This window comes from Cricetulus griseus (genome assembly GCF_003668045.3).
Source record: "Cricetulus griseus strain 17A/GY chromosome 1 unlocalized genomic scaffold, alternate assembly CriGri-PICRH-1.0 chr1_0, whole genome shotgun sequence".
Lineage (NCBI taxonomy): Eukaryota > Metazoa > Chordata > Mammalia > Rodentia > Cricetidae > Cricetulus > Cricetulus griseus.
Window position 1 is genome coordinate 228,723,565 of NW_023276806.1, and position 24,142 is coordinate 228,747,706.

Sequence of the window (24,142 nt, forward strand, 5' to 3'; positions counted from 1 at the left end):
ATATTGAAGATGGGGATGAGGATGAAGGTGATGATGAAGAAAACAAAGAGGATGATGAAAGAGGTGACAAATAAAAAAAAACAATTGATTCCAATCTTTAAGTTTTTCTTTTTTTTTCTTTTTTCCAATCCCTGGGAGTGAGTTGCAGTTATTTCTCTAATTTTCTTCTTGTGTTCACCTGCCTATTTTTGAGATTCCTTTTCCCATCACAGTGGTTTTTAACTCATATTTTTGAAAATACCTTGAGCAAAATAAGATGGAATAAGAATACCCACTTTCTGTTCTAAGATCTTTTTTATCCTTCTTGTCCCAGACTGTGGAATCAACATCCCCACTGTGCTCTGTGGTGGGGAAGAAACCCTTCATTTCCATACAAGACAGATTGCAACTAGCTATGGCAGTTTCCCATGGGCACACCGAGCCCACTAGGAAGTCTCCTTATGCTACTGAGAATATTGCTCTTTCTAGAACTTTCTTTTTGGCAAAAGAAAATATGGACACAATTACTCCAAATAATAAGTATGCAGTTTGACAAGAATTTGGCACAATCAGGAAACTACATATTCTTAACTTTAGCCATTATCCCTGCACTCGGGAGGTACAGGCAGGTGAATCTCTGAGTTCAAGGCCAGGCTGGACTAAAGGGTGAGTGGTGGAAATAAACCATGTGCTCCAAGACCAATGAAAAAAATGATAGTGTTTGATGCTGGATGGAACCCATAAAATTTCTCAAATACTTTTCATGAAGTGCATGACAACAAAAATACTTTTATGCTTCTCAATTTACTTGCCATATTCACTGTAGTGTGCTTGAGAGTGAGTTAATCTGTTGACACCTTAGTTTGAATCAAGGTTGTGTAAAATAATTAGGGTTACTACATTCTTCTCCATCTCTACTTACTTGAAGAATATAAGGGCAGTTTCACTTTTTACGGTTTTGTTTTTGTTTTTGTTTTTAAGTCAAAGTATCAAGGGACTGAAGAGATGGTTGCCTGGTTAAGAGTGCTTACTGCTCTTGTGGATGACTTTAGCTCAGTTTCTAGCACCCAGCTCACAAACACCTGTAATTTCAGTTCTAGAGAATCTGACTCCCTCTTCTGACCCCCATGACATCCCACAGGTGGTATACATTCACACAATTTCTCTCTCTCTCTCACACACACACACACACACACAAATAAATCTTTTTTTTAATGTCAGTGTCATGTAGATTGATCTGGCCTTAAACTCGAGTCACACCTCTTGCCTCAGCACAGCCTCCTTAGTGCTGGCATTACAGATGTTGGCTACTAAGAGCAGTTTTTAACACAGTAAATGTTGTTGGATTTAGCCTAATTAAAACATTGGTGTAGTAAATAATGTATAGGCACAAATAAGAGATCCTGAAACCAAAACATTCAGAATTTCAACATACCTCCTGAACAGGACTCAGAGAAAGCAGATGTGACAAAGAACACCAATTACAGGAGGAAATGGTCTCCATAAGTCCCTGGTCTGAGGTTTTCCCTTCAAGGTATCTGAGGTGGGGAAGCCATAGGTTGGGAATTCTCTCATTACCCCAGAATTCCTTTGTGTAGCCCTCAACCCGTCTCAGCTGTCCTGTTCTTTGATTTGGACACATGTCCTCACTCCTACTGTACCTCAGAATTCTGGAGAGAGCCACTCACAGTCACTGTGGTATCTCCCCACAAACCATGATGCTATAAACTCCACAGAGAGGAACAAAGTCTCAATCCCTCCAGGTTTCCAGACACCAAGGATGGGGACAGCAGTGCTGTCTGCCACCCTCCTGCTGCTCTCGCTACTCCTGGCTCTGACCCAGACCAAGACCCAGACTGGTGCTGGTGAGTGTGGATCAGGGGAAAACAGTCTTTGCTGGGAGAAGCCAGGGCAACCTGGGCAGAGTCCCAAAAGCCTTTTCTAATCACCCACCCAGACCCTCCTGGGCCTTCTCCACCTGCATTCCTAGCCCTGGGTCCTGATCCTGTGCAGGCCTATGCTTGTTTCCAGGAGGAGGGTAGGGGTCTCACTCAGCACCGCCCCCAGGGTCACACTCGCTGAGCTATTCTGTAACCACGACCACGTCTCCAACCAAGTCTCCAACGGGTCTCCAAGTCTTCATCGTTGGCCATGTGGACGACACGCAAATCCTGCGCTTCCATAGTGACTCAGCTACCAAGCTGGAGCCCCGTGTGCCATGGGCGAAGCAGATGGGGTTCGATTATTGGTAGAGGGTACAAAAAGGTCTGGAGCATTATTCACACACGGCCCAAGAAAACCTGCGATTCGCAATCCGGATCTATAACCAGACTGATGATGGTGAGTCACCCCCACATATTCCCAAGGACTAGCCCTAGTTGACCCCGGTCGCAGGTCCTAAGTTCTATCCAAAGATGCCATGACCTCAGAGAACCTGGACCCAGAATAGCATCAGACTGAGACCCAGTTTCCGGTTCAGTTTAGGTGGAAATTACATGGGTGGGTGGGGTCCTGCGGACCTTGCTAACTTTGCACGCGGCGGCAGGTTCTCATATCTTCCAGTGTTTCTTTGGTTGCTACGTGGATTCAGACAGACTCTTCCTCCGTGGGCACTATAGACACGCTTTTGATGGCCGTGATTACATCAGCCTGAACGAGGACCTGAGAACTTGGACTGTGGCAGACGAGACAGCTCAGATCACCCAGCGAGAGTGGGAGGCAAAAAATACAGCAGGGATCTGGAGGAACTTCTTAGAGGGACCATGCCTTGTTTGGCTACACAGGCACCTGGAACTAGGGAAGGAGATTCTGCAGCGCTCAGGTAAGAGGGGCTGAGAAGCAATTCCTCCATCTGCATTCAGAGTAGGGCTGCTGCCTCCAAGGAGGGAGGAAAATGGGACCAGCTGAAATACTGCAGCTCTCTCTTGTATACTGAGGGGAAGGAGTGCTCCTGGTTTTCCTGAGAGTGACTTCAGAGAGTGACTTTCCTAGAGCTCACCCTTCTCTCGGGACAGTTTAGGTTGTCTGGGGATGATAGGAAAGATCCCTCAAATAACCAATAGCAGCTCCTTTCAGTCTGAAGCCCTTAGTGAACCATGACCTCCCAGAGGCTGAGTTCTCTGCTCACACCCTATGTCTTTGGAGGTGTGATGATGAGTCTCTCATCCCTCCACCAAAGGCAGGACCAGAAATCCCTTTCCATGGTGAAAAACTTGGGAATCTTCCTTTTTCAAAGAATAGATCATATTAGTGCCTGAGTGTACACAACTTATGTGGGGTTTGCACTCCCTGCCCCCGGTCCCACATAGGCATAATTCTGCTGTGCTTTACCAGGATAGGCACATGAATGCCACTTAAGTACCCAGAAAAAAATTTAAAATGTTTGAACTTTCCAACTCCTCTCCTCAGACCCTCCAAAGGCACATGTAACCCATCACCCTACACCTGAAGGTGATGTCACCTTGAAGTGCTGGGCCCTGGGATTCTACCCAGCTGAGATCACCCTGACCTGGCAGAGGGATGGAGAAGACCAGACCCAGGACATGGAGGTGATGGACACCAGGCCTGCAGGAGATGGAAGCTTCCAGAAGTGGGCAGCTGTGGTGGTGCCTCCTGGGGAGGAGCAGAGATACACATGCCATGTGCAGCATGAGGGTCTGCCTGAGCCCCTCACCCTGAGATGGGGTAAGGAGGGGTGTGAGCACAGAGCCTGTTGTCAAGGAAACAGGTGACCTTCTGGAGACCCTAAGTAGGATCACTGCTGAGGTGGGGTAGGGCTCCTCAACATTTCTCTCTTCCCAGAGCTACCCCCTCAGCCCACAATTGGAATAACCGTTGGTGTGGTTCTCCTTGGAGTTGTGCTCACTGGAGCTGTGGCTGCCATTGTGATGATGAGGAAGAAAAATGCAGGTAGGAAAGGCATTGGTATATGAGGGTTTGTACAGAGTTGAAGCCCTAGATGGAAATGTGCTCATCTTCTGTTTTATTGCTATGAGACACTCCTATGTGTGAGTGCTTACCTAACCTCGGACTCAGTGTGCTAACAGGGTTTTGTTTGTTTGCTTGTTTGTTTGTTTGTTTTAAGACAAGGTATCTTTACATAGCCTGGCTGTCCTGGAACTTACTACGTAAGCCAGGCTGGCCTCAAACTCAGAGATCCAGTTACCTCTGCCTCCCAAATGCAAGGATTAAAGTGTGTGTCACCATGCCCAGCTGTGCTATCACTTTCTAAAGTCCAGGGATATGAGGGCAGTCTAGAACATCACTATCCTGGATCTCCCCCCACCCCATGTAGTTACTCAGATACCTTTTCCAGGAATCTACTTTCATCACTGTCTTGCCATCTCTTTCTACCTTGTACCAGCTCTTGAACTCTCTTTACACATGTAGGGCAAACCTAGAAAGTGTGTAGAAAGGAAACAGACAGCAGGTGCCCCCATCACTCCCCCTTTCCCAAACATCCCTACAGCTGGCACCACAGGAGTCCTCAGCTCCACCAGTTGACTGACCTCATCCTGGACCTTCACTCAGCCCATGGAGATGGGGAAAAGCTGGAATGGCATGAATGATTTTGACAAAGGTGATACTGGCACATCCAGGTCCCATGAGTAGCAGGAGAACTGTCTCACAGAGACCAGCTCCAGGTGCCAGTGATTCCTGACAGTGGATCTTGTAGGACCTGATGTTGATGGGCTTGTCAGTTCTTTTCCTAGCTATGAATGCTCAAATCTGGTTCATTGCTTTTGTCCCAAAACAAAATAATCACCAACCCTCCAATATCATATGTAAAATTCTTTGTTTTTAAGTGACAAAAATTTGGATGCTATTATTTATATCTAAAAGTAAGAAATCAGCCTAGGGAATTTTCAAATAGCAGCCAGAGACTCTATGTAATTGCTTCCTGTATTTTCTATCTGAGGCCACACCTCATGGGAGAGAAAACAATATGTATCTGTCACCATGACAACTCAGGACCAATAATGTGTATTCTCCCTTTTCTTTCTCATCTCCCCATCCCCCCCCCAATGGAATGTCCATATAAAACCCCTTTCCATCATGGATACTGTTCTCACCACTAACATCGGTGGCCATAAATCTTGTTCCAAAATACTTAGGACTGTTTGCAGATCCCTCACTTAGATGCTCACTGTGTAGCCCAGGACCCACTCTTCCTTTCTCTGTTTCTCTGTTAACAGCGTCTCACACTGTATCTAGGTTGGCCTAGAACTCACTATGTGGTTGTGGTGACTAAGCTTCATTGCCAACTTGACTGGATTTAGAATTCCTGGGAGATTCAGTTCTGGTCCCATGGGTAAGATGTTTCCAGATACTAACTGAGGATGGAAGACCCACCTGGGCCCAAGGACAAAGGGAAGGACAGGAGAATGCCAGATCCCTATGCTCTACTTCCTGATCTACTGAAGTTTGAGGAACCCCACCAACATGCCCCTGCTGCCATCTACTCTACCATGTCTTGTGCTGAGATTGCCTGTACCCTCTTAAATCATGGATCAGAATAAATCTTTCTTCCTTTAAGTTGCCTCTTCTGGATATTTTGTCCCACAATGAACAAAAGTAATTAATAAAAATCCTTGTGGGCTGTGAAATACTGCACTCCTCTTTCCCTGCCCTAGAGTGTATGAATCAGGTATGAGCCACCATACCTGGCAGCAGGAATTTTTATGCTACCTGCCATAAGTGAGGCTGATGCATAGCCTAGGAGCTCCTTGTCTACACCCTTGCAGCTCTGTGGTCTGTATGACAGGAGCCTCTGTACCCACTTTGTTATAAATAGAGATTCTTGACTCTTCAACAGACTTCCTAAGTATTTTGTTTTGTCTTGTTTGTGGGGTTTTGTTTTGTTTGTTTGTTGAAACAGTCTCACTAGGTAGCCTTGGCTTGCCTGGAACTTGCTATACATGAAGACCAGGCTGGCCTTGAACTCAGAGATGTCCTCTGAGAGGAAGCTATCTCTGCCCAGAGTACTGTGGTTAAAAGCCTGTGTCATCCATTCTGGCTTTTTTCTTATTGAGATGTCCAAAGGATTCCTGTGCACAGAAAAGTCTGGAACTCCTTGGTCTATGCACCTTCTAGATCATGCCCAGAGCTGCCCAGTCTGTTCTAGGTGTGTGCTTTGATAAAATCACTGAGCATAGAAGGGGCCAGGATCAGTCCTGTTCTGTTTCTCCTCTAGAATTAATCATTCCTTTGGTGATTTTATTTACCTCTGAGGTTTTAAGTATTATTTAAGACCACCTCCTAAATAAATTTATCCAGCCCAGGCAAATCTCATCTCCAGGCTTATCTATCTCCAATCAGTCTGGTTGCTTTATGTGCATTTCCCTTTCTTCAAACAGCAAATCTATTCTGCTACTTGTACAATCTTAAATTTTTGGTATCATCTTTACTTCATTTTGTAGTCCAGATTTAATACAGTCGGAAATATTGTAATGTCCCTGTTTTAAATGAATCCAAAATTCCATTACTTTGCACTGTTTTCTCTGCTCACATCTTAAGGAAAAGCAATCTGTGTCCCTTGCCTAAACTACTAAATAAATTTCCAATTGCTTGCTCCATTGTCTTGCTTGCTGCCCACAAATTCACTCGGTTCTCAATCAGAGTTATCCTTTTTTGTTTGTTTTTTGAAACACAGTCTATGAAGCTGAACTTTTAGACTTGTGTGTCCACTTTACCCTGACTTACCCCTTCCTCTCTCCTCCCAGCACCATCACTCCCTGTTTCTTGTCTGTACAGACCTCCAGACCTCTATGGTAAACTGGTGGCTAGTTTCACCTGGTCTTCAGATAAACTTTATTTGTTAGAGTATAAACAAGATATCACTACAATATAATATGCTTAAGCTTAGCCTGGGCTATGTATATGAGGTCTTGTCTGAAACAAAAAAAAGGAGGGAAATAGAAAAGGGTAAGATTTATTTACTTTGTATTTATGTGTACTTGTTTATGTCTTTGTGTGAGTATGTACACATCTCTGAAAATGCCCTTAATGGCCAGATTCTTGGATCCTCAGTTTCCCTAGAGATAGTTATGAGCCACCCAACATGGGTGTGGGCGCTAAATTTGGACCCTCTGCAAGTGCTGCTAACTCCTAATTCATTTCTATAGCCCCTGCTTCTGCTTCTTGATTGCTGAGTTTGCACCATCACACCAAGTTTTATGGAATGATGACCAGGTCCTATGTGGCAGGCAAGGACTCTGCTGATTCACAACTCCAGCTCCAATTTCTTATTGTGTAGTACAGATGCCCTAAAACTCCCACAATCTCCCTGCCTCAGGCTCCTGAATGCTGAGATTAGAGGTGTGAGACACTATGCCTGGTACAAAAGCAAAACTCTAACAAAGAATCTGATTTCCCTTGTGAACCACAGATTTTGCTTTATCAAATGTTTACAGGTTTCATAAAAAGTAGGTCAGTGGAAGAGAAACTGACTTGCCTTTAAGTTTAATTTACTTAAACTTTTAGTATTCTGCCTGCATGTATGCCTGAGCACCAGAAGAGGGCACCAAATGTCATTACAGATGGTTTTGAGCCATCATGTGGGTGCTGGGAATTGAACTCAGGACCTCTGGAAGAACTGCCAATGCTCTTAACCTCTGAGCCATCTCTCCAGCCTCTGACTTGCTTTTACATGAGAGGACGTAGTATATGTGGTGTGGGAAAACAATCTTAATTGTACCCCAGTACTACTCACATATAAGCAGATTAGGAACTGGTTAGAGAAATTATGAGTGCTGCAACTGACCTTTCTTTTCTTGCTTGTGCCAGACTGCTAAGCAGCTAGTTATTTTAGGAGGACCCCTTCCCTCATAATTATCAGCTTAAAAAAATGAGGACTTATGAAGGAGAATGGGAAGAAGGAGGAGGAGGAAGAGGATGAAGAAGAGGACTGGAAGATATTGAAGGTGGGGATGAAGATGAAGAAAAGGAGGGAGAGGGTGGTGAAAGAGATGGCAAATACAAACAAAACAAAAACAAAAACAAACAATCATCAATTGATTCCAATCTTTTTTTATTTTTCTTTTTTAATTTTCCTATCTCTGGGAGTGAGTAGCTATTTCTCCCCTGTTCTCTTGTGTTCACCTGCCTATTTTTGAGATTCCTTTTCTCAACACCATGGTTTTCAACTTATTTTTTGGAGAATACCTTGAGCAAAATAAAATAGAAAAAGAATCTCCACCTTTCTGTTCTAAGTTCGTTTTTTTTTTTATCCCTTCTTGTCCCAGACTGTGGAATTGACAGCAGCACTGTGCTCTGTGGGGGGAAGAAACCCTTCAGTTCCTTTCACCCCACTGGATGCTGGAGCTTTGCCCTGCCCCTGCAAAGTAGTGTGTAGAATTCTAGCTTTTTTCCTACTTTCTGCATCGTGGGCTCAGAGATTACACTGTCTCCATGTGAATATGCACAGTATAATTTACCAACATTAATCTATGTACTTTTGTTTAATTAAAAAATTAAAGGTGGGCACAGGTCAGCAAAGTGTGGATTTGTGATGTCTGGATGTGTTAAGTGGACATTTTGTGACAACATGGCTTCTCCTTCACCATGTTTAACTGTCACCTTTAACAGCTATCCTTTCAGTTTAAGATGACGCTTTTAAAATAAAATTCTCTCCTAATGATAAGTTGAGCCCTGCAGAACTCCTAAGGTTTTACTTGAATTGACATTCTCTATTGTAATTGTTTCTTTTCACTGGAAAGGAAACAAAGGATGCTCAGTTTTAAACATTAAAAGTGCACAAGTTACTTTGTTGTAATAAAAGTAAATACATATGCCTAAAAACTAAAAACAACAAAAAATGGAACTGAAAGACTCTAATTACTGGTCAGAAATGAGACCTGAGTTATTTCTTTGGCTGGGAGGAGAAATGACATCTGACTTGCTTGGAAAGAACTTTAATTGAAAACTATCTAAAACTGGTTCAACTTGGTGGTTTTTAAATGAGATTGGCCCCATAGACTCATATGCTAGAATATTTGTTCCCTAGTTGGTAGAATTGTTTTACAAGGATTAGGAGGTTTCAAAGGCCTATACCAGGCCTAGTCTTTCTCTGTGCCCCCTCTCTGTGCCTCTTTCTCTGCCCCCATCTCTCTCTGACTCCAACTTGCGGGTTAGATGTAAGATCTCAGCTAGTACTCCAGCTCTATGCCTTTCTGTGCACTTCCTACCATAATGGCCTTGGACTCACTCTCTGAAACTCTAAACCCCCAATTGCATGTTTTCTGAGTTGTCTTGGTCGTGGTGTCTGTTCACAGCAATAGAACAGCAGCTAAGACAGAGGAGAAGTGGAATTTGAATTGCCTGGAAACCCTTTAATTGAAAACTACTTATACCTGGTTCCTGGTTCCTTATAAGATTATTGCATAGCAGAAGGTTTTTGCATAAAGACAGACTTACAGTTACCCCTCCTGTAAGGGTCAAACTGGCCTGTCAACCACTTCAACATGGAAAACACTCTTAGCAATTCTGGTAACTCCAGAGATTTTAGAAATTGTTTAAGTAACATATAAAATGGTACAATGATCCATCCCTTTGGCCATTGTCTACTCTCATCCTCTACTCTGCAAATCTTCAATTCTATATTCTGTAAGTCTCATCTGATTTTTTTTGAAATTACAAAAGCTAAGAATCTAAATTGACTCCAGAGTAAGATCCCAGTGATAGAAACGAGCCTGGGTCTTGCCAGGTGTGGTGGCCTCAACCTTTAATGCCAGAACTCAGGAGTCAGAGGCAGGTCTGCCTGGTCTACAAAATGACTTCCAGGATAGCTAGGGCTGTTTCAAAAAACAACATCCCCACCTCAAAAAAAAAGAGAACAATCCTGTGTCATCACTTAACATTCACCATGCCCTCTTAGTTTCTGAATCACTATTAAATCTGTTTAATGTCACTGTGTAATGCAATAAGGAAGTGCTTCTGCTCGATAACCTCAGACCAAACCTCAAACTTCCTACTTCCTTCTTTTAAAAAAAGATTAATGTTAATTTTTACTTTTAGTCATGCGTTACTCTTTTCGGGGCCATATGAACATGAGAGCAGGTGCCCGTGGAAGTCAGAGGAATTGGATCCCTGGAAACAATGTAGGTGTGAGCCACCCAATGTGGGGGCTGAGAACAGGACTCTGAGCTTCTGTAAAAGTAGCATGCACTCTTAACTGTGGAGCTATCTCTTCAACCCCATATTTCCTACTTTTTTCCTTCATGGAAATCTATCTAGATTCAAAACTCTCTAGAGAGAATGGTATCTCACAGAAGTTCCACCAAGCTCTAGGCTTCAGAAGTCAAGCAGTCCTTTGCCTCTCAGATCCATCCAGTCCATGCCCCATGCTGATTGGACCCTCTTATGTATAGCAGGCATGCACCAGTGCTCGAGTGCAGTGGTGTCATCTGCCATCTGCCTTAGCTAGGGTTTCTATTGCTGTAAAGAGACACCATGGCACGGTCACTCTTGTAAAGGAAAACGTTTCATTGGGGCTGGCTTACAGTTTCAGAGGTTGAGTCCATTATTGTCAAGGTGGGAAGCAGGGTGGCATGTAGGCAGACATGATTCTGGAGAAGGATGGAGAGTTTTATATGTTGATCCACAGGCAGCAGGAAAAGACTGAGCCACTAGTCCTTTCTTGAGTGTCTGAGACCTCAGAGCCTGCTCCCTCAGTGACACACTTCCTCCAGCAAGGCAGCATCTACTCCAACAAGGCCACACCTCCTAATAGCGACACTACTTATGGGCCTATGGAGGCCATTTTTATTCAAAACACCACACCACCATAATTGACAATGCCTCTCACTTACACTAGGATCTACATTCACTTTAATGTTCTTCATGATTGTCTGAGTCCTTGTAACTCCATAAGACCCAGCATCTGTATGTCAGTAGGCCATTGTCAGCAAGGCCTATAACAAATTCTCCCATCATCTTGTGCCACTTTATATCCAGTGATACATTTACTCCTCCCTGGTAAACTGAGATCCCCTTCCCCATCATCAGCCTAGGGAATTTTCAGATAGTAACCATTCAGGGGATTTCCTGTGTAAACTGCTTGTGGTATCTTTCATCTGAAGCTAAATCCAAAGGAAGAGAAAACAGTATGTATCCCTCGACATCACAACTCAGGACAAATGATATTTGCCCTCCCTTTCTTTCTCAGGCAAAAACAAACAAATAAATAAATACATATATACCCACATATATATCCCTGTCATATTTGCTGTACTTATTACTAACATCAGTGGCCACAAATATTGTTCAAAAATACTCAGGCCTCTTTCTAGATCCATCATTTAGATTACTAATCATAGAGCCCAAGACTTGCTCCCCCTGCCCTTTTAGTTTTTGTTTTGTTTTCCAAAACAGGGTCTTGCTATGTCACTCTATCTGTCCTAGGACTCACTCTGTAGATCAGGCTGGCCTCTAACTCACAGAGATCCACTTGCCTCCTGAGTTCTGGGATTAAAGGTATGCATCACTATGCCCAGCTTGCCCCCCCCATGTTGGCTTTGAACCCTCTATGTAGCTGTGATGGTTACTCTTGTCAGCTTGGCTGGACTTAGAATACCCTAGGAGATGCAATTCTGTCTGTGAGGATTAGCTGGGTGGGAAAATGCACCCTGAGTGTAGATGGCACCATCCTTTGAGCTGGGGGAAGGAGACAGCCAGATGAGAAGTAGCATGGCCACTTTCTGCTTCATCATCCTCTGAGATTTGAGGTGTCCCAGCCACACGCTCCAGCTGTCATGAACTCAATCATACTCTGTCATGATGGATGGCACCCTCTCAAATCATGAAACAAAACAAATCCTTCCTTTAAGTTGCACCTGTAAGGCATTTTTTTGTCACAATAATGAGAAAAGTAAGTAATACAGAAACGCAGATGGACCTTGGAGTCCCAGCAGCCCTTTTGTCCCATTTCTAGTGTTGGCTGTTTAGGCATGAGCTACCACACCTGGCCTCAGGAATGAGGCCATAAGTAAGTACAGTGCATTGCCTTGGGACTCTCTGTGTCTACCTTCTGGCAGCTGTGTGACACTAGCAGCCTCTATACCAACTTTGTTATAAATTCAGAGAATTTAGGCTCTGCACCACAGTTCCTGAATCTTGTTGAGATGTCCAGGGAACACAGCTAAGTCTCTGGTCTACAGGGCTAGACAGCCCCACAGCTGTGCATTCTACTTCAGGTGTTCACTCTAGTGAGAAGATTGAACACTGAGCCAGCATTCAGCCCTCGCTCCCTTTCTTTTCAACAGATAATCACTTTCTTTATGATTTCACTCATCTCCAAGGTTTCAAATATCATTTAACACCATCTCCCAAACCTATCTCTCCAGTTCAGACGACTCTCCCAGCTACTGACATGACTGCTTTTCAATTCTATTCTGCTACTTGTACAGTTCCAAATTTTCAGTTGGGTTTAGCTCAGTTGTGCTGGAGTTACAAATACACAGTGTCGTGCCTGGATTTTAAGTGGATACGGTGGATCCAGATTCAAGTCCTCATAATTGTACAGCACTCGCCGGACCCAATGAGCTATCTCCCCAGTCTTTCTTTCCTATATGGAAGTCTGTCTGGATTTAGAGAATGATGTTGTACTGGAAGTCTCTTCCAGCTTGGGTTTTACACCCATGTGAGGTTGGACTGCCACTGACCACAGAAACCACAGATAAGGCTCCAGAAAAGACCAGACCTTTCCCTTTAGAGAAGAGATGCAGAAGGGACTTGTAATAAATTCCCCTTTCCAACAGGATCTCTGTTTCCACTTCCTCTCCTGTAAGCCTAATGTTGTCAATAAAGGAAGAAGGAAATTGATTCGGAAATAAAGTTTGACTTATATAAAATTCAAGTGCCATAATTCTTTGTATTTCCTCACAACAATGTGTCCTGGTTTAAGCACAACCTCTTCACATCTTTCTTTTAGATTCGCTTACTTGTCATTTCTCTCTGATTTATGTTTAGAGAGAGAAAATCTAGGTTGATATACCTCAAGGCAAACTAGATCAGGACAACTTTGAGCCAGCGCTATAGGCAACTTTAAAGATTGCCAGGACCAGTTCTCAAACACCAGAGACAGCACACCTGAAGTAGACAGACATTTCCCAAGATCATGGATTAGGAACCTACTTGTATCTACTTCCTTCACATAATGTTTGTATTTTAAGCCTCTGTCATAAGAAAGAGGAAACTCTTGAACACCCCCCCCCTTAAGTTCTTCCTTCATGGGTCACTCATTGATTTCCTCCTTCTCTATGCAGACCAAAGCGGCCTTGATATGAGCTGATATTCATACCTCTGCTTCCTGAGGACTGAGAATACAATCATGGGCTACCATGCCTGCTCATCATACACACACACACACACACACACACACACACACACACACAGAGAGAGAGAGAGAGAGAGAGAGAGAGAGAGAGAGAGAGATTAATTTAGACACATAGCTTAGACCTGGAAGTATATAGCTGAGGGTGAGCTTAACCCCCTTGCCTCCAACTCTCAAGTTCTGGGATTGCAAGAGTATATAGCCATGCCCAGAAAATATATATATTCTTCCTATATTTCACATATACCCTTTATCAGATAAGCGAGGCTGGACTATTTCTAACTTTGGGGAAATGCAGACTGATTTAACAGAGACTCACTACTGGGCAATGGGTAAAGAGTGAGAAACTTCAGCTCACACAGTCCTAAATGGGGTGTCTTCATCCAACCCTCCCCTTGAGGCTTAGGAACTGTGCAGAAGAGGAAATGAAAATATTGTAGGAACCAGAAGTGGTGGGTGACTCCAAGGAAACAGTGTCTTCCAGACACAACAGGACTGATGACATGTGAACTCACAGAGACTGTGACAATAGGCACAAGACCTGCACAGGCTCAAGCCAGACAAAAATCCACCACTGAAAAGGGGAAGTGGACACAAAGTCTCACTACAAATGAAGAAGCTATTTGCAATTGACACCTTCTGGGAAAGGGAAAATCAATTTTCCTTAGCAGAGTGTCACTGGGTATATCAACCACATTGCAAGGCAGGCCACTTGTCCAGGAGAAATGGCCCACATAAAACAGACTCCATGGTTTTTTTTTGGGGGGGGGGTCTTTTTTGCTTTGTTTGGCATTTTTGTCTTATTGTTTGTTTTGATTTTCTTTTTTTTTAAGAGAGAGAACATGATGTTGAGTTTAATGAAGTGGAGAGGATCTGGGAGAAGCTGGGGGAGGGGAAATCATGATCAAAATATGTTGTATGAAGAGTCAGGTCTGGTGGCTCAAGCCTTTAATCCCCACACTAGTGAGACCAGCACAGGAGGACTTCTATGAGCTGGAGGCCAGCCTGTCTACATAGTAAGCACCAGGAGAGCCAGGAATGCATAGAGAGACTGTCTCAACTCTCCTCCTCCAAGTGTGTGTGTGTGTGTGTGTGTGTGTGTGTGCAGTATGAAAAAATTAATAAAAATGAAAATAAATAACAAAAGCAAGGACTGGTTTAGTGGTATATGGAGAAATGTGTTAGATTTATTATTTACTGCTTATTTATTCTTATTCTAATTTATGTTTTTTTGTCTCTTTGAAAATCTCTTGCCATTTGGTTCCTTGTTTGAGCTTTCTGTTCTCACTCACCAACTTGATTTTAAGTGTGTTAAACTTCTTCCAAAAATTACATTTATTTAAGTGTGTGTGTGTGTGTGTGTGTGTGTGTGTGTGTATGTGTCCCTGTGTGTGTGTGTGTGTGTGTGTGTGTGTGTGTGTGTGTGTGTATCCCTATGCACATGGTATGATACCTGTATGGTGATCAGAGGACAATTTGGAGGATCAAGTCTCTCCTTTCACTATTTGGGAACTTGAGATTGAATTCATTTTTATTTCAGGCTTGGTTGGAAGCACCTTTATCTGACAACCCATCTTGAAGGGCCTAGTGTGTGAAATGTCTAGGGAAGTTTCAGACATAGGAAACTAAAGAGAACAAGGACTGCCGCCTTCAAATGTGGCACTCTGGAATGCTAATTACTTCAAAGTAAAGGAAGCTAGTAACAGATGCTGGGCAAGGGCTCTATCCCCAAACTGCCTAGTGTCTCGAGTCATGAAAATCAAAGAATTACCTTTGGTCAAATTACCTTTGGTCTCTCCCTCTCTTTCCTTAACTGCTTATATAGGAGGAAGCCTGTCCGCATCATAGACAGACCTTTTGCAACATACTTTGTCATCTACTTAAATCCTAATCAGTGTTCCAATGAAAATAATTTTCAAACCGTTTACATGGATCCGTTCTGTGGGTTCAAGAGATTTTGTCCCATGTCAGTTGTATGTTCTTTAAGCTCACCAAGCTCCTCTAAAAATAGTTTACTGTCTTCAAACATTGTTTCTTCCCACCCACCCCCTAGAAAGGGGCACAGAAGCTTCTATATGTGCTTGGTTGTCCTCAACTCACAGCAATCCTCCAGCTCCAGGCTCCTGAATGCTGGTAATAGTGCCTAGTGACACACCTGACTCAGAACAGCAGTCATTGAAGCATGTTCCATAGACTTCTTGAAGTGACCAGGACACTTTTCATGAGGTATATTATGTCAAACTATCTTTATATTTCTAGATTTTATTTGCCGTGTTATTGTGCTGGGCTTCACAGTGAATCTATTGGTATTTTGACATGAGTTAAACTGTGGAACTGAATTATAATAGCAGTTACTAATCATACACACCCTCCACTAATTAATTGCAAGATTAAAAGGCAGTTTCAAATTAAAAAATGAATTTTCTGTGTGTGTTTCTGTATCTGAGATAGTGTCATGTCACCAGGGCTAGCCTCAAACTTCATACGTAGTTGAATCTGGACTTGAACTCCTGGTGTTCCTGCCTCTACCTCACAAGTGCTGGGATTACAAGTGTGTGCCTCTTTAAGCAATAAAATTTAACTTCATTAAATCAACCCTCCAACTCACATCTTTTCAGTATCTTTGATGGTGTAGGAAATGCATGCAGTGAATTCAGCTACAGTCTAAGATGTTGGTCTCAAGGAATATAAGTGTTTGACAGAACTAGTCTACTTGGACTGGTCAGATGCCAACTAAACCTGAAGACAAGAATTCAACCCACATATCTCATACAAAGGTAAAAGGAGAAAACTGGCTCCATGAAGTTAACCTCTGACCTTCACAAGTGCATCATGGCATGTGCATCCACATACATCACATATATACACCATCATCATCATCATCAATAATTAAACTTACACTACGAGAGCCAGTTGCTTTTTGACAAAGATGCCAAAAACCTATCCTGGAGGAAAACAAAACAAAACAAAACAGTATCTTCAACAGATAGTGCTGACAAAACTGGATACCTGCATATAGAAGGATGAAACTAGATCACTATCTCTTTGTATAAAAATCAACTCTAAATGGATCAAATGGGTCAAAAACTTTAATGTAAAACCCCAAACTGAAACTGTTAGAGGGGAAATACTCTATGACACAGATAGGCAAGGACAAAAAAAATAGGAAAGCAAGAAAGAAAGGAAGGAAGAATAAAAGAATGAAAGAAAGAAAGAAAGAAAGAATAAAAGAATGAAAGAAAGGAAGGAAGGAAGGAAGGAAGGAAGGAAGGAAGGAAGGAAGGAAGAGAAAAAGGCAAGACTTTTTTTTTTTTGAGACAGGATTTCTTTGTGTAGCCCTGGATTTCCTGGAACTTAATTTGTAGACCAGGCTGGCTGAGAACTCAGAGATCCAACTGCCTCTGCCTCCCTAGGGCTGAGATTAAAGGTGTGTACCACCATGACTGGCTCAGGAATGTCTGAACAGAATTCCAGTTGCCTAGGAAATACTGCCTAAAATTGAGAAATTGGACTTCATGTAATTGTTGCCATAGGGGGACAGCCCTCAGCAGCTCAGGAATTGAAGGGGAGCCACAGAGTCAGCAGACTAATCACACAATTGACTTTTCTATCTGAGGGAGTAAAACTTAGTTTTTTGGGACAAATCTTAATTCTCTGGGGCTGGCCAAAAAGGGTAGCGCGCGCGCGCACACACACACACACACACACACACACACACACACACACACACACACACACCTACCACAGAAAGGGAGAAAATCTAACAAAAGATTAATATTTAGAATATACCAAAAACTAGAAAAAACTTAATCAACAAATAGGCTACTTCAAGAAATAGTTCTTAAACTATAAAATATAAACAACCAATAAATATATGAAAATGTACAATCTCACTAGTTATTAGAGAGATGCAAATTAAACCTACATTAAAATTCCATCTCAGTAGCCATTTATAAATTAAACAGGGCCTAAATATGGCTCAGTCGGTAAAGTACTTGTGCAAGAGTAAGATCCAATTTCAACATAGAATGCAAGTAAGGCTGGACACTCTAGACTCTCTCTCTCTCTCTCTCTCTCTAACACACACACACACACACACACACACACACACACACACACACTAAAACATAACAGATACTGGCTAAGGTGTGAATAAAGACAGCACATATATAGTTCTGCAAACTAGGCTGAAGAGGTAGTTTGTTTGGAAGAGTCTTGCCCAGCATGCAGAAAGCTGTGAGATCTATCTCCAGCACAGCATAAAACATTGTGGTTCAATCGGCTATCAACTTAGTCCTTGGGGGTGGTGGCCACAAAAGGAGCAGAAACTCAAGGTCATCCTAAGTCTGAGCCAGCCTGGCTACATGAGACTTTGTTTCAAAAAGGAAACAAAATTAACTAAAAGTGTATATATCATACAACCCAGTTATGCCATTCTTGGATATTTATCTGCAAGGCTCCAAGTCAATATATAACACTGATTTTCACACAAATGCTTATTGCAGCATTATTTACAGTAGCTAAGCTATGAAACCAACACAAGTGTTCAAATTAGAAGGTATAAAGAAAATGTGATTATATAAATAGATACACAAAGGGGTTTTTAGCCATAGGGAATAACAAAGTTATGTAGCTTGCAAGAAAATGGTCCACTGAAGACAATCATATTAAGTGAATTAAGCCAGTCTCAAAAAGATAAATTATCATCTCTTCTATCATTTGTGATTTCAATATTTCATATAGGTGGATAAAATCACAATGTATATAGGCATGAAAATAAAATGGAACAAAGGAGAATAACGAAAAGTTAGAGAAAGGGGAGGGTAGTGGGAGATGTGTTCGACCTATACTATACACTTGAATGGAAATGTCCTTAGATAACACATTATATAAAATGTTTACACACAGTGAAAAACACCTGAAAAAGTGAAAACTCTTTTAGCTTTTTGTTGTTTTGAGTTTTGGAAATTTGGGGTTTGTTTTGTTTAACACAGGATCCCTGTAGCCCAGGCTAGCCTCCAATTTTCTACGGAATGGAGGATATTCTTTTGTTTTGTTTTTTTTTAAAAAAAAAAACGGGGTCTCTCTATCTAGCCCTGGATGTCCTGGAGCTTACTCTGTATGCAGACCAGGCTGGCAGAGATCCGCCTGCCTTTGCTTCCTAAGTGCAGGGATTAAAGGTGTACACCCCCATCACCAGACTTGGAACAAGATATTCTTAAACATCCAATCCTGCCGGGTAGTTCCAGGACAGCCAGGACTGTTACACAGAGGAACTCTATCTCAACAAACAAACAAACACCACCCAGTCCTTTTAGAATCACATTCTATTATCCCGACCTGCAGGACATCAACCTGGGGCAAGAGAGTCAGGGATAGGGAATGGGGACAAGAGATGCAGAAAGAATGACCACAAGACAGGATTCTGATCAAGTGGTAAACTTTACTTTTCTCAGGGCTAGTTTATATAGTCAGGATATGGGGAGGGGCAGAATGGGCTGTTTGTGCACCAGGTGTTAGTATATTAGGAAGGATATTAGGCAGGATATTAGGAAGCCACAAAGAGGATGCTTGGCATGGTAAAGACTTGGTGAGTAAGAGGTCCAGGAAGGGTTGCCTAGGTGACTGAGCCTGTGGGTGGAGGACTGGGTCAGGTTGTTTCTTTTCTTGAGCTGGGGTTCTAAGGAGCTGCTATGTAAAGGTTAACTATGTGGCCTGCCAAGCATGGTCTAGAATCTCTTGCCCAGCCCTGAGACTTGGCTCCCAACATCCTATGATAGGATTACTGATGTGTAGCATCACACTTGGTTTTATGTGGTGCTGGGGGTTGAAACCAGGGCTTAGGGCAAGGTAGGTAGGGACTCTACCAATTGAACTATATCCCTAGCATTATTTGCTTTGTTTTCTTTCCCTTTTTTCTTTCTTTTTTTTTTCATTTAGTGTGTGTGTGTGTGTGTGTGTGTGTGTGTGTGTGTGTGTGTGTGTGTGTACCTGTCCAAGTATGCCACATTGTAAGCCAGTGTAATGGCCCTTGCTTACTTAATGGGCCAAGGTTACCAGATATATTTGGTCCAGGAACTGAACAAGGCTTGGGTTATAAGAGCCACAGCAAGACTAAGGCTGTGACAATTTTGGAGAGCAATTCAACTTTCAATAAATACCCTTATCAAAAATAGAATAGAGTGGCAATCGCCAGGATCAATACAGTTGTGGTTGCCAGGATACAAAGATGTTCACAATCTGTACAGGGTATACAAAGTTATTGTCTAAGACCAATTGTCCTGCCGAGCTTCCATGCTTCCCTGACTACTAAGGGAACAAACAAAGGAATAGACAGCAGCCTGAACACTTCACTGCCTGAGGGAGTGAGTGCATCAGGAGCCATGGACTCTAACCTGAAAAACCTATGAGTATGCCTCTCAAGGCAGTACGCCAGGCCAACTTCAAGTGCACACATGAGATCAAAGATCAACTTTGCAGGAATCAGTTCTCTACTTCTTTTTATTTCCTATTTTTAAATTTAAATTCGAAACAAGCTTGTTATACATGTCAATCCCAGTTCCTTTTCCCTCCCCTCCTTCCCTGCCCCCCACTGACCCCTATCCCATACACTTTCTGCTCCCCAAGCAGGGTGAGGCCTTCTATGGGGGAATCTTCAAAGTCTGTCACATCATTTGGAGCAGGGCCTAGACCCCAGTCCTCTACTTCTAATATGTGGGTTTCCAGGATTTAACTCAGGTTTTAGTCTTTGGCAACAACTCCTTTTCACTACTGAGTCCTCTCCCTGGCCCTATTTTTATTTTTATTTATTTTGTTTTTATTTATTTATTTATTTATTTATTTAGGAGACAGGGTGTACCACAAGCTGGCTTGGAACTGTGACAAACTTCTTGTCTCTGACTTCCAAGTGTTGGGGTTACAGTCCTGGACCACCACACCCAGTCTGTCTTAGTCAGTGCTCTGTTTCCATGAAGAGACACCATGACTCTTACAAGGGAAAACATTTCATTGGGGCTGGCTTATAGTTTCAGATAATAATTTAGTCCATTATCATCAAGGCAGGAAGCATGGCTGTATGCAGGCAAACTTGGTGAGAATTCTACATCTGGATACACAGACAACAGGAAGAGAGAGCCATTAGCCATTAGGCCTGTCTTGGTCTTTTGAAACCCCAAAGCTCACACATCCTTCAACAAGGCCACACCTTCTAATCCTTCTCAAGTAATGCCACGTCTTGATGATTAAGCTTTCAAACACAGGAGCCTATAGGGGCCATTCTTATTCAAACCTTCACATGGCCTTTATTTTACTCTTTTACTGTGGTAAATGCTGATCGATGTAAACTACATAAAATATCACTGAGTATCTATTTTGTAAAACCATACAGAGATTCTAAAACTAAAATACTGAGAATTTCTGACAGGCACAGCTCCTAGAAGGGACCCAGGGAAACGCTGTAATAAAAAGCTGTAGGTGTAGGAGGAAGGGGTGGTGTTGGTTAGGTCCTGGTCTCAGGTTTTGTCTTTCAGAGTGGGGAAGCCAAGGGTTGGGGATTTCCATCAGCCCTGAATTTCATTTCTCCAGCTCACTTCCTATGTCAGCTGCCAGGTTCTTTTGCAAAAAAAAAAAAAAAAAAAAAAAAAGTATTCTTTCTCCCAGTGTTGCCCAAATTCTGGAACAAGACAGTCACTGCGGTCTCTTCCACATACTCACAGCACTATAAAACCCACAGAGAGGAACAAGGACCCAACTTCTCCAGGCCCTTTAAACACCAAGGATGGGGATCCCAGCTCCCCGAGGCTTCCTCCTGCTGCTGCTGGCTGCCTTGGCTCCAACTCTGACCCAAACCCGTGAGTACAGGGTCCAAAAGGAACATCATCTCTGCTGGGAGGAGCGTGAGGAAGCCCGGAGGGGGCGGGCAGAGGAGGCGCAGCACTAGGGAAGTACGGCCATATCCCCCCCACCCCCGCTCCCGTGGCTGAACGACCTCTGGCCCTAGGGTCTTCATCCCCACGCCTTGCTACCCTCCCTGCACTGGGTCCCTGGAGAAGGGAAGAGGGTTGGGTTCTTATCGTGTACTCTGTCCTCAGGCTCACACTCGCTAAGCTATTCTGACATCTTCTTGTACCGGCCTGGCCTCCGGGAGCACCGGTATATCTTCGTTGGCTACTTGGATGACAGACGGTTTGTGCACTTCGACAGCGATGCACACAGTCAGGGAGTGGAACCACTCGCACCATGGGTGGAAAAGATGCCACCAGAGCATTGGGAGCAATGGACACTGACAGTCAAGAACAGACAACATTATGGCTTAGCTCTCCTACAGGCTGCCATACAAGAACACAACCAGAGCCTGGACGGTAAGTGATCCTGAGTCGGAGATCGTGGCCCATCCAGGTTCCCACACCCGCTCTAGTTTCTCAGGACCCCCAAGACCTAGATTTAGCCTTGATATTGCAGGGCCCATGGAGATAGAGTTGAGGACTGTGGCTAGGTTCCTGTGGTTCAGGTTAAATCCGAATCCCACCCCTCGGTCGGGGCTAGGTGGCCGGAGCTAACTGCGGGGGCGGGGCCAGTCTCTCACATTTTTCAGTGTTTGGATAGCTGCACCGTTGGGCCAGACCAGCTCTTCCTACGAGGGTACAGTCGGCACGCCTATGATGGCCAGGATTACATGGCCCTGAGTGAAGACCTGAAAACGTGGATGGTGACTGACTCAGCGCCTCAGATCAACGCGAAAATATGGAAGGAGACTCTTCCAGCAGAGTCCTACCGGGCTTTCCTTGAGGTGGAGTGTGTGGAGACCCTCCTCAGCTACCTGAAGACAGGCAAGGAGCTACTGTTGCACACAGGTACAATTGGGTCAAAATGGACCATGGGGCACTGCCCTGGGACTTGGGCTCAAGTCTCCCGAGGAAAGAGGAAAACGGGATCTGCTGGAATATTGTCTCTGTCATTGGGAAGGGGCAGTGCTTCTGGGTTTCCAATGTCTTTGAATCTCTCAGGCCCCACTTGGTCAGGATCCCATTTTTTTCTTTCTTCCTTCCTTCCTTCCTTCCTTTTTTTTTTGTTATTGTTTTGTTTTGTTTTGGTCAGTGGAAGCCCCGAAGTTTGCTAGGCTGGTGTAACCTCATTCTAGAATTTGACAAGGAATAAACTTCCAGATACCTGAGTCTGGGCTACTGACCCAGTGTGTACTCCTCTCCCACACCAGCTCTCCTGTGCATTGCCAGGATGGTCACATGGGTACAACTGCGTTACCTTAGTAAGAACACAAAATGCATGACTTTCCCATTCTTCCCTTCAGAGCCCCCAAAGGCACATGTGACCCATCACCCCAGACCTGAAGGGGACGTCACCCTGAGGTGCTGGGCTCTGGGCTTCTATCCTTCGGAGATCACCCTGACCTGGCAGAAAGATGGGGAAGACCAGACCCAGGACTTGGAGCTGGTGGAGACCAGACCTGGAGGGGACGGAACCTTCCAGAAGTGGGCAGCTGTGGTGGTGCCTTCTGGGGAGGAGCTGAGATACACATGCCATGTGATCCATGAGGGACTGCCTGAGCCTCTCATTCTGAAATGGGGTAAGGAGGAGAATAGGCATAGAATCTGATGCCAGAGAAACTAGAATCAGGCCTGAGAGCTGACATCAGGCCTTCATTCTTCCTTGCTTTCCTAGAGACACCCCAGCCCACCATCCCCATTGGGGGAATCACTGCGGGTCTGATTCTCCTTGGAGTTGTGGTCACTGGAGCTGTGACTGCCATCGTGATGAGAAAGAAGATGAACAGAGGTAGGAAAGGGGCTGTTTTCTGAGGGGTTTTTTCTTACTAGGAAATTTCAATCCCTAGCTAAAATGTGACCACCTCACATTTTGTTACTCCTAGGCACACATATGCATGCATGTTTGCCCAATTTGGAACTGTGTGTATTGACACTAGCTTTTTGTAAAGCACTTGTGAAAAAAAAAGGACAGAGATTCCATATTGATTCTGGAGGTTCTTATCAGTTAAGAATCAGAGAGATGCCAGCTAAAGGGAGAGCTCCATGAGGGCATTTGGTCCTCTTCCTGCCCATACATCTCCTTGTTTTCTGATCCTGTCATACATCGGTAGCCATGACTTGCCTAAAGTCTAGTCATCAGAGGTTTCCTAGGACCTCATAAAACTCTTGGACATTTTTCTTCCCATAGATGGAAAGTGATACATTTATTATGTGCAGATAATTTCTACAGGAATTGACTTTCCTCATTCTTTCACTCTTTGGCCCCATGTCCCAGAACTTAACTCTTGGCGCATCAGGGAATACCCCACTGAGAGTCTAGCAAGGAGGCAAGCCCAAGTCTCCATCACTTTCCCAAACATTCCTGCAGTTGGGAGCAACATAGGTTCACAAGCTGAAGAACCACCTGCTAGACCTTAACTCAGCAAAGGTGGTAAGAAAAAACTGGAACCACAGAGAAAACATTTTGGCAGGGATGACATTATCACATACAGTTTCCAGGGGCAGCTGGGAAAGCTTTCTAAGATATGGTGACCAACACTGAGGCATCAGTGGTGTGACCAGTGGCACCTGTGACCTGTGGATCTGGTGCTCTGTTTCTAGCATGATGTCTCAAGCTAGGTTCTTTGGCTTTTCCCAAAACCAAGTAAGCCTCAATATCATATATAAAAATGTCTAAGTTTAAGTAAAACTATTGTTTCTGCCCAGAAGTAAGAAACCAGTCTGGAGAATTTTCAGATAACCATCATCCAGAGACTTTTGTTGTATAAATTGCTTCCTAAATCTTCCTGTGGGAGAGAAAACAGTCTGTCAGAATAAGAACCCAGGATTG

General features: G+C 43.6%; 1 protein-coding gene and 1 pseudogene across 1 annotated transcript; both read left to right on the plus strand.

Annotated features, from left to right (window-relative positions):
• Positions 1–1,759: 1,759 nt before the first annotated feature.
• On the plus strand, positions 1,760–3,911 carry LOC100752239 (annotated as a pseudogene).
• Positions 3,912–21,086: 17,175 nt separating this feature from the next.
• LOC100752535 (H-2 class I histocompatibility antigen, Q10 alpha chain-like) lies at positions 21,087–23,730 on the plus strand. The gene is made up of 5 exons (XM_035450580.1): positions 21,087–21,159; positions 21,400–21,669; positions 21,886–22,161; positions 22,617–22,892; positions 23,711–23,730. The coding sequence occupies exons 1-5, from the start codon at positions 21,087–21,089 to the stop codon at positions 23,728–23,730; spliced, it is 915 nt and encodes a 304-aa protein (XP_035306471.1).
• Positions 23,731–24,142: the final 412 nt, after the last annotated feature.

Excerpts from the sequence above, each read along its gene's own strand:
- LOC100752535 (XM_035450580.1), top strand. The coding sequence starts at position 21,087 with ATGGGGATCCCAGCTCCCCGAGGCTTCCTCCTGCTGCTGCTGGCTGCC. Across the intron at positions 21,160-21,399 it reads TCCAACTCTGACCCAAACCC|GCTCACACTCGCTAAGCTAT; the intron begins GTGAGTACAGGG and ends CTCTGTCCTCAG. Across the intron at positions 22,893-23,710 it reads GCCTCTCATTCTGAAATGGG|AACCACCTGCTAGACCTTAA; the intron begins GTAAGGAGGAGA and ends CACAAGCTGAAG.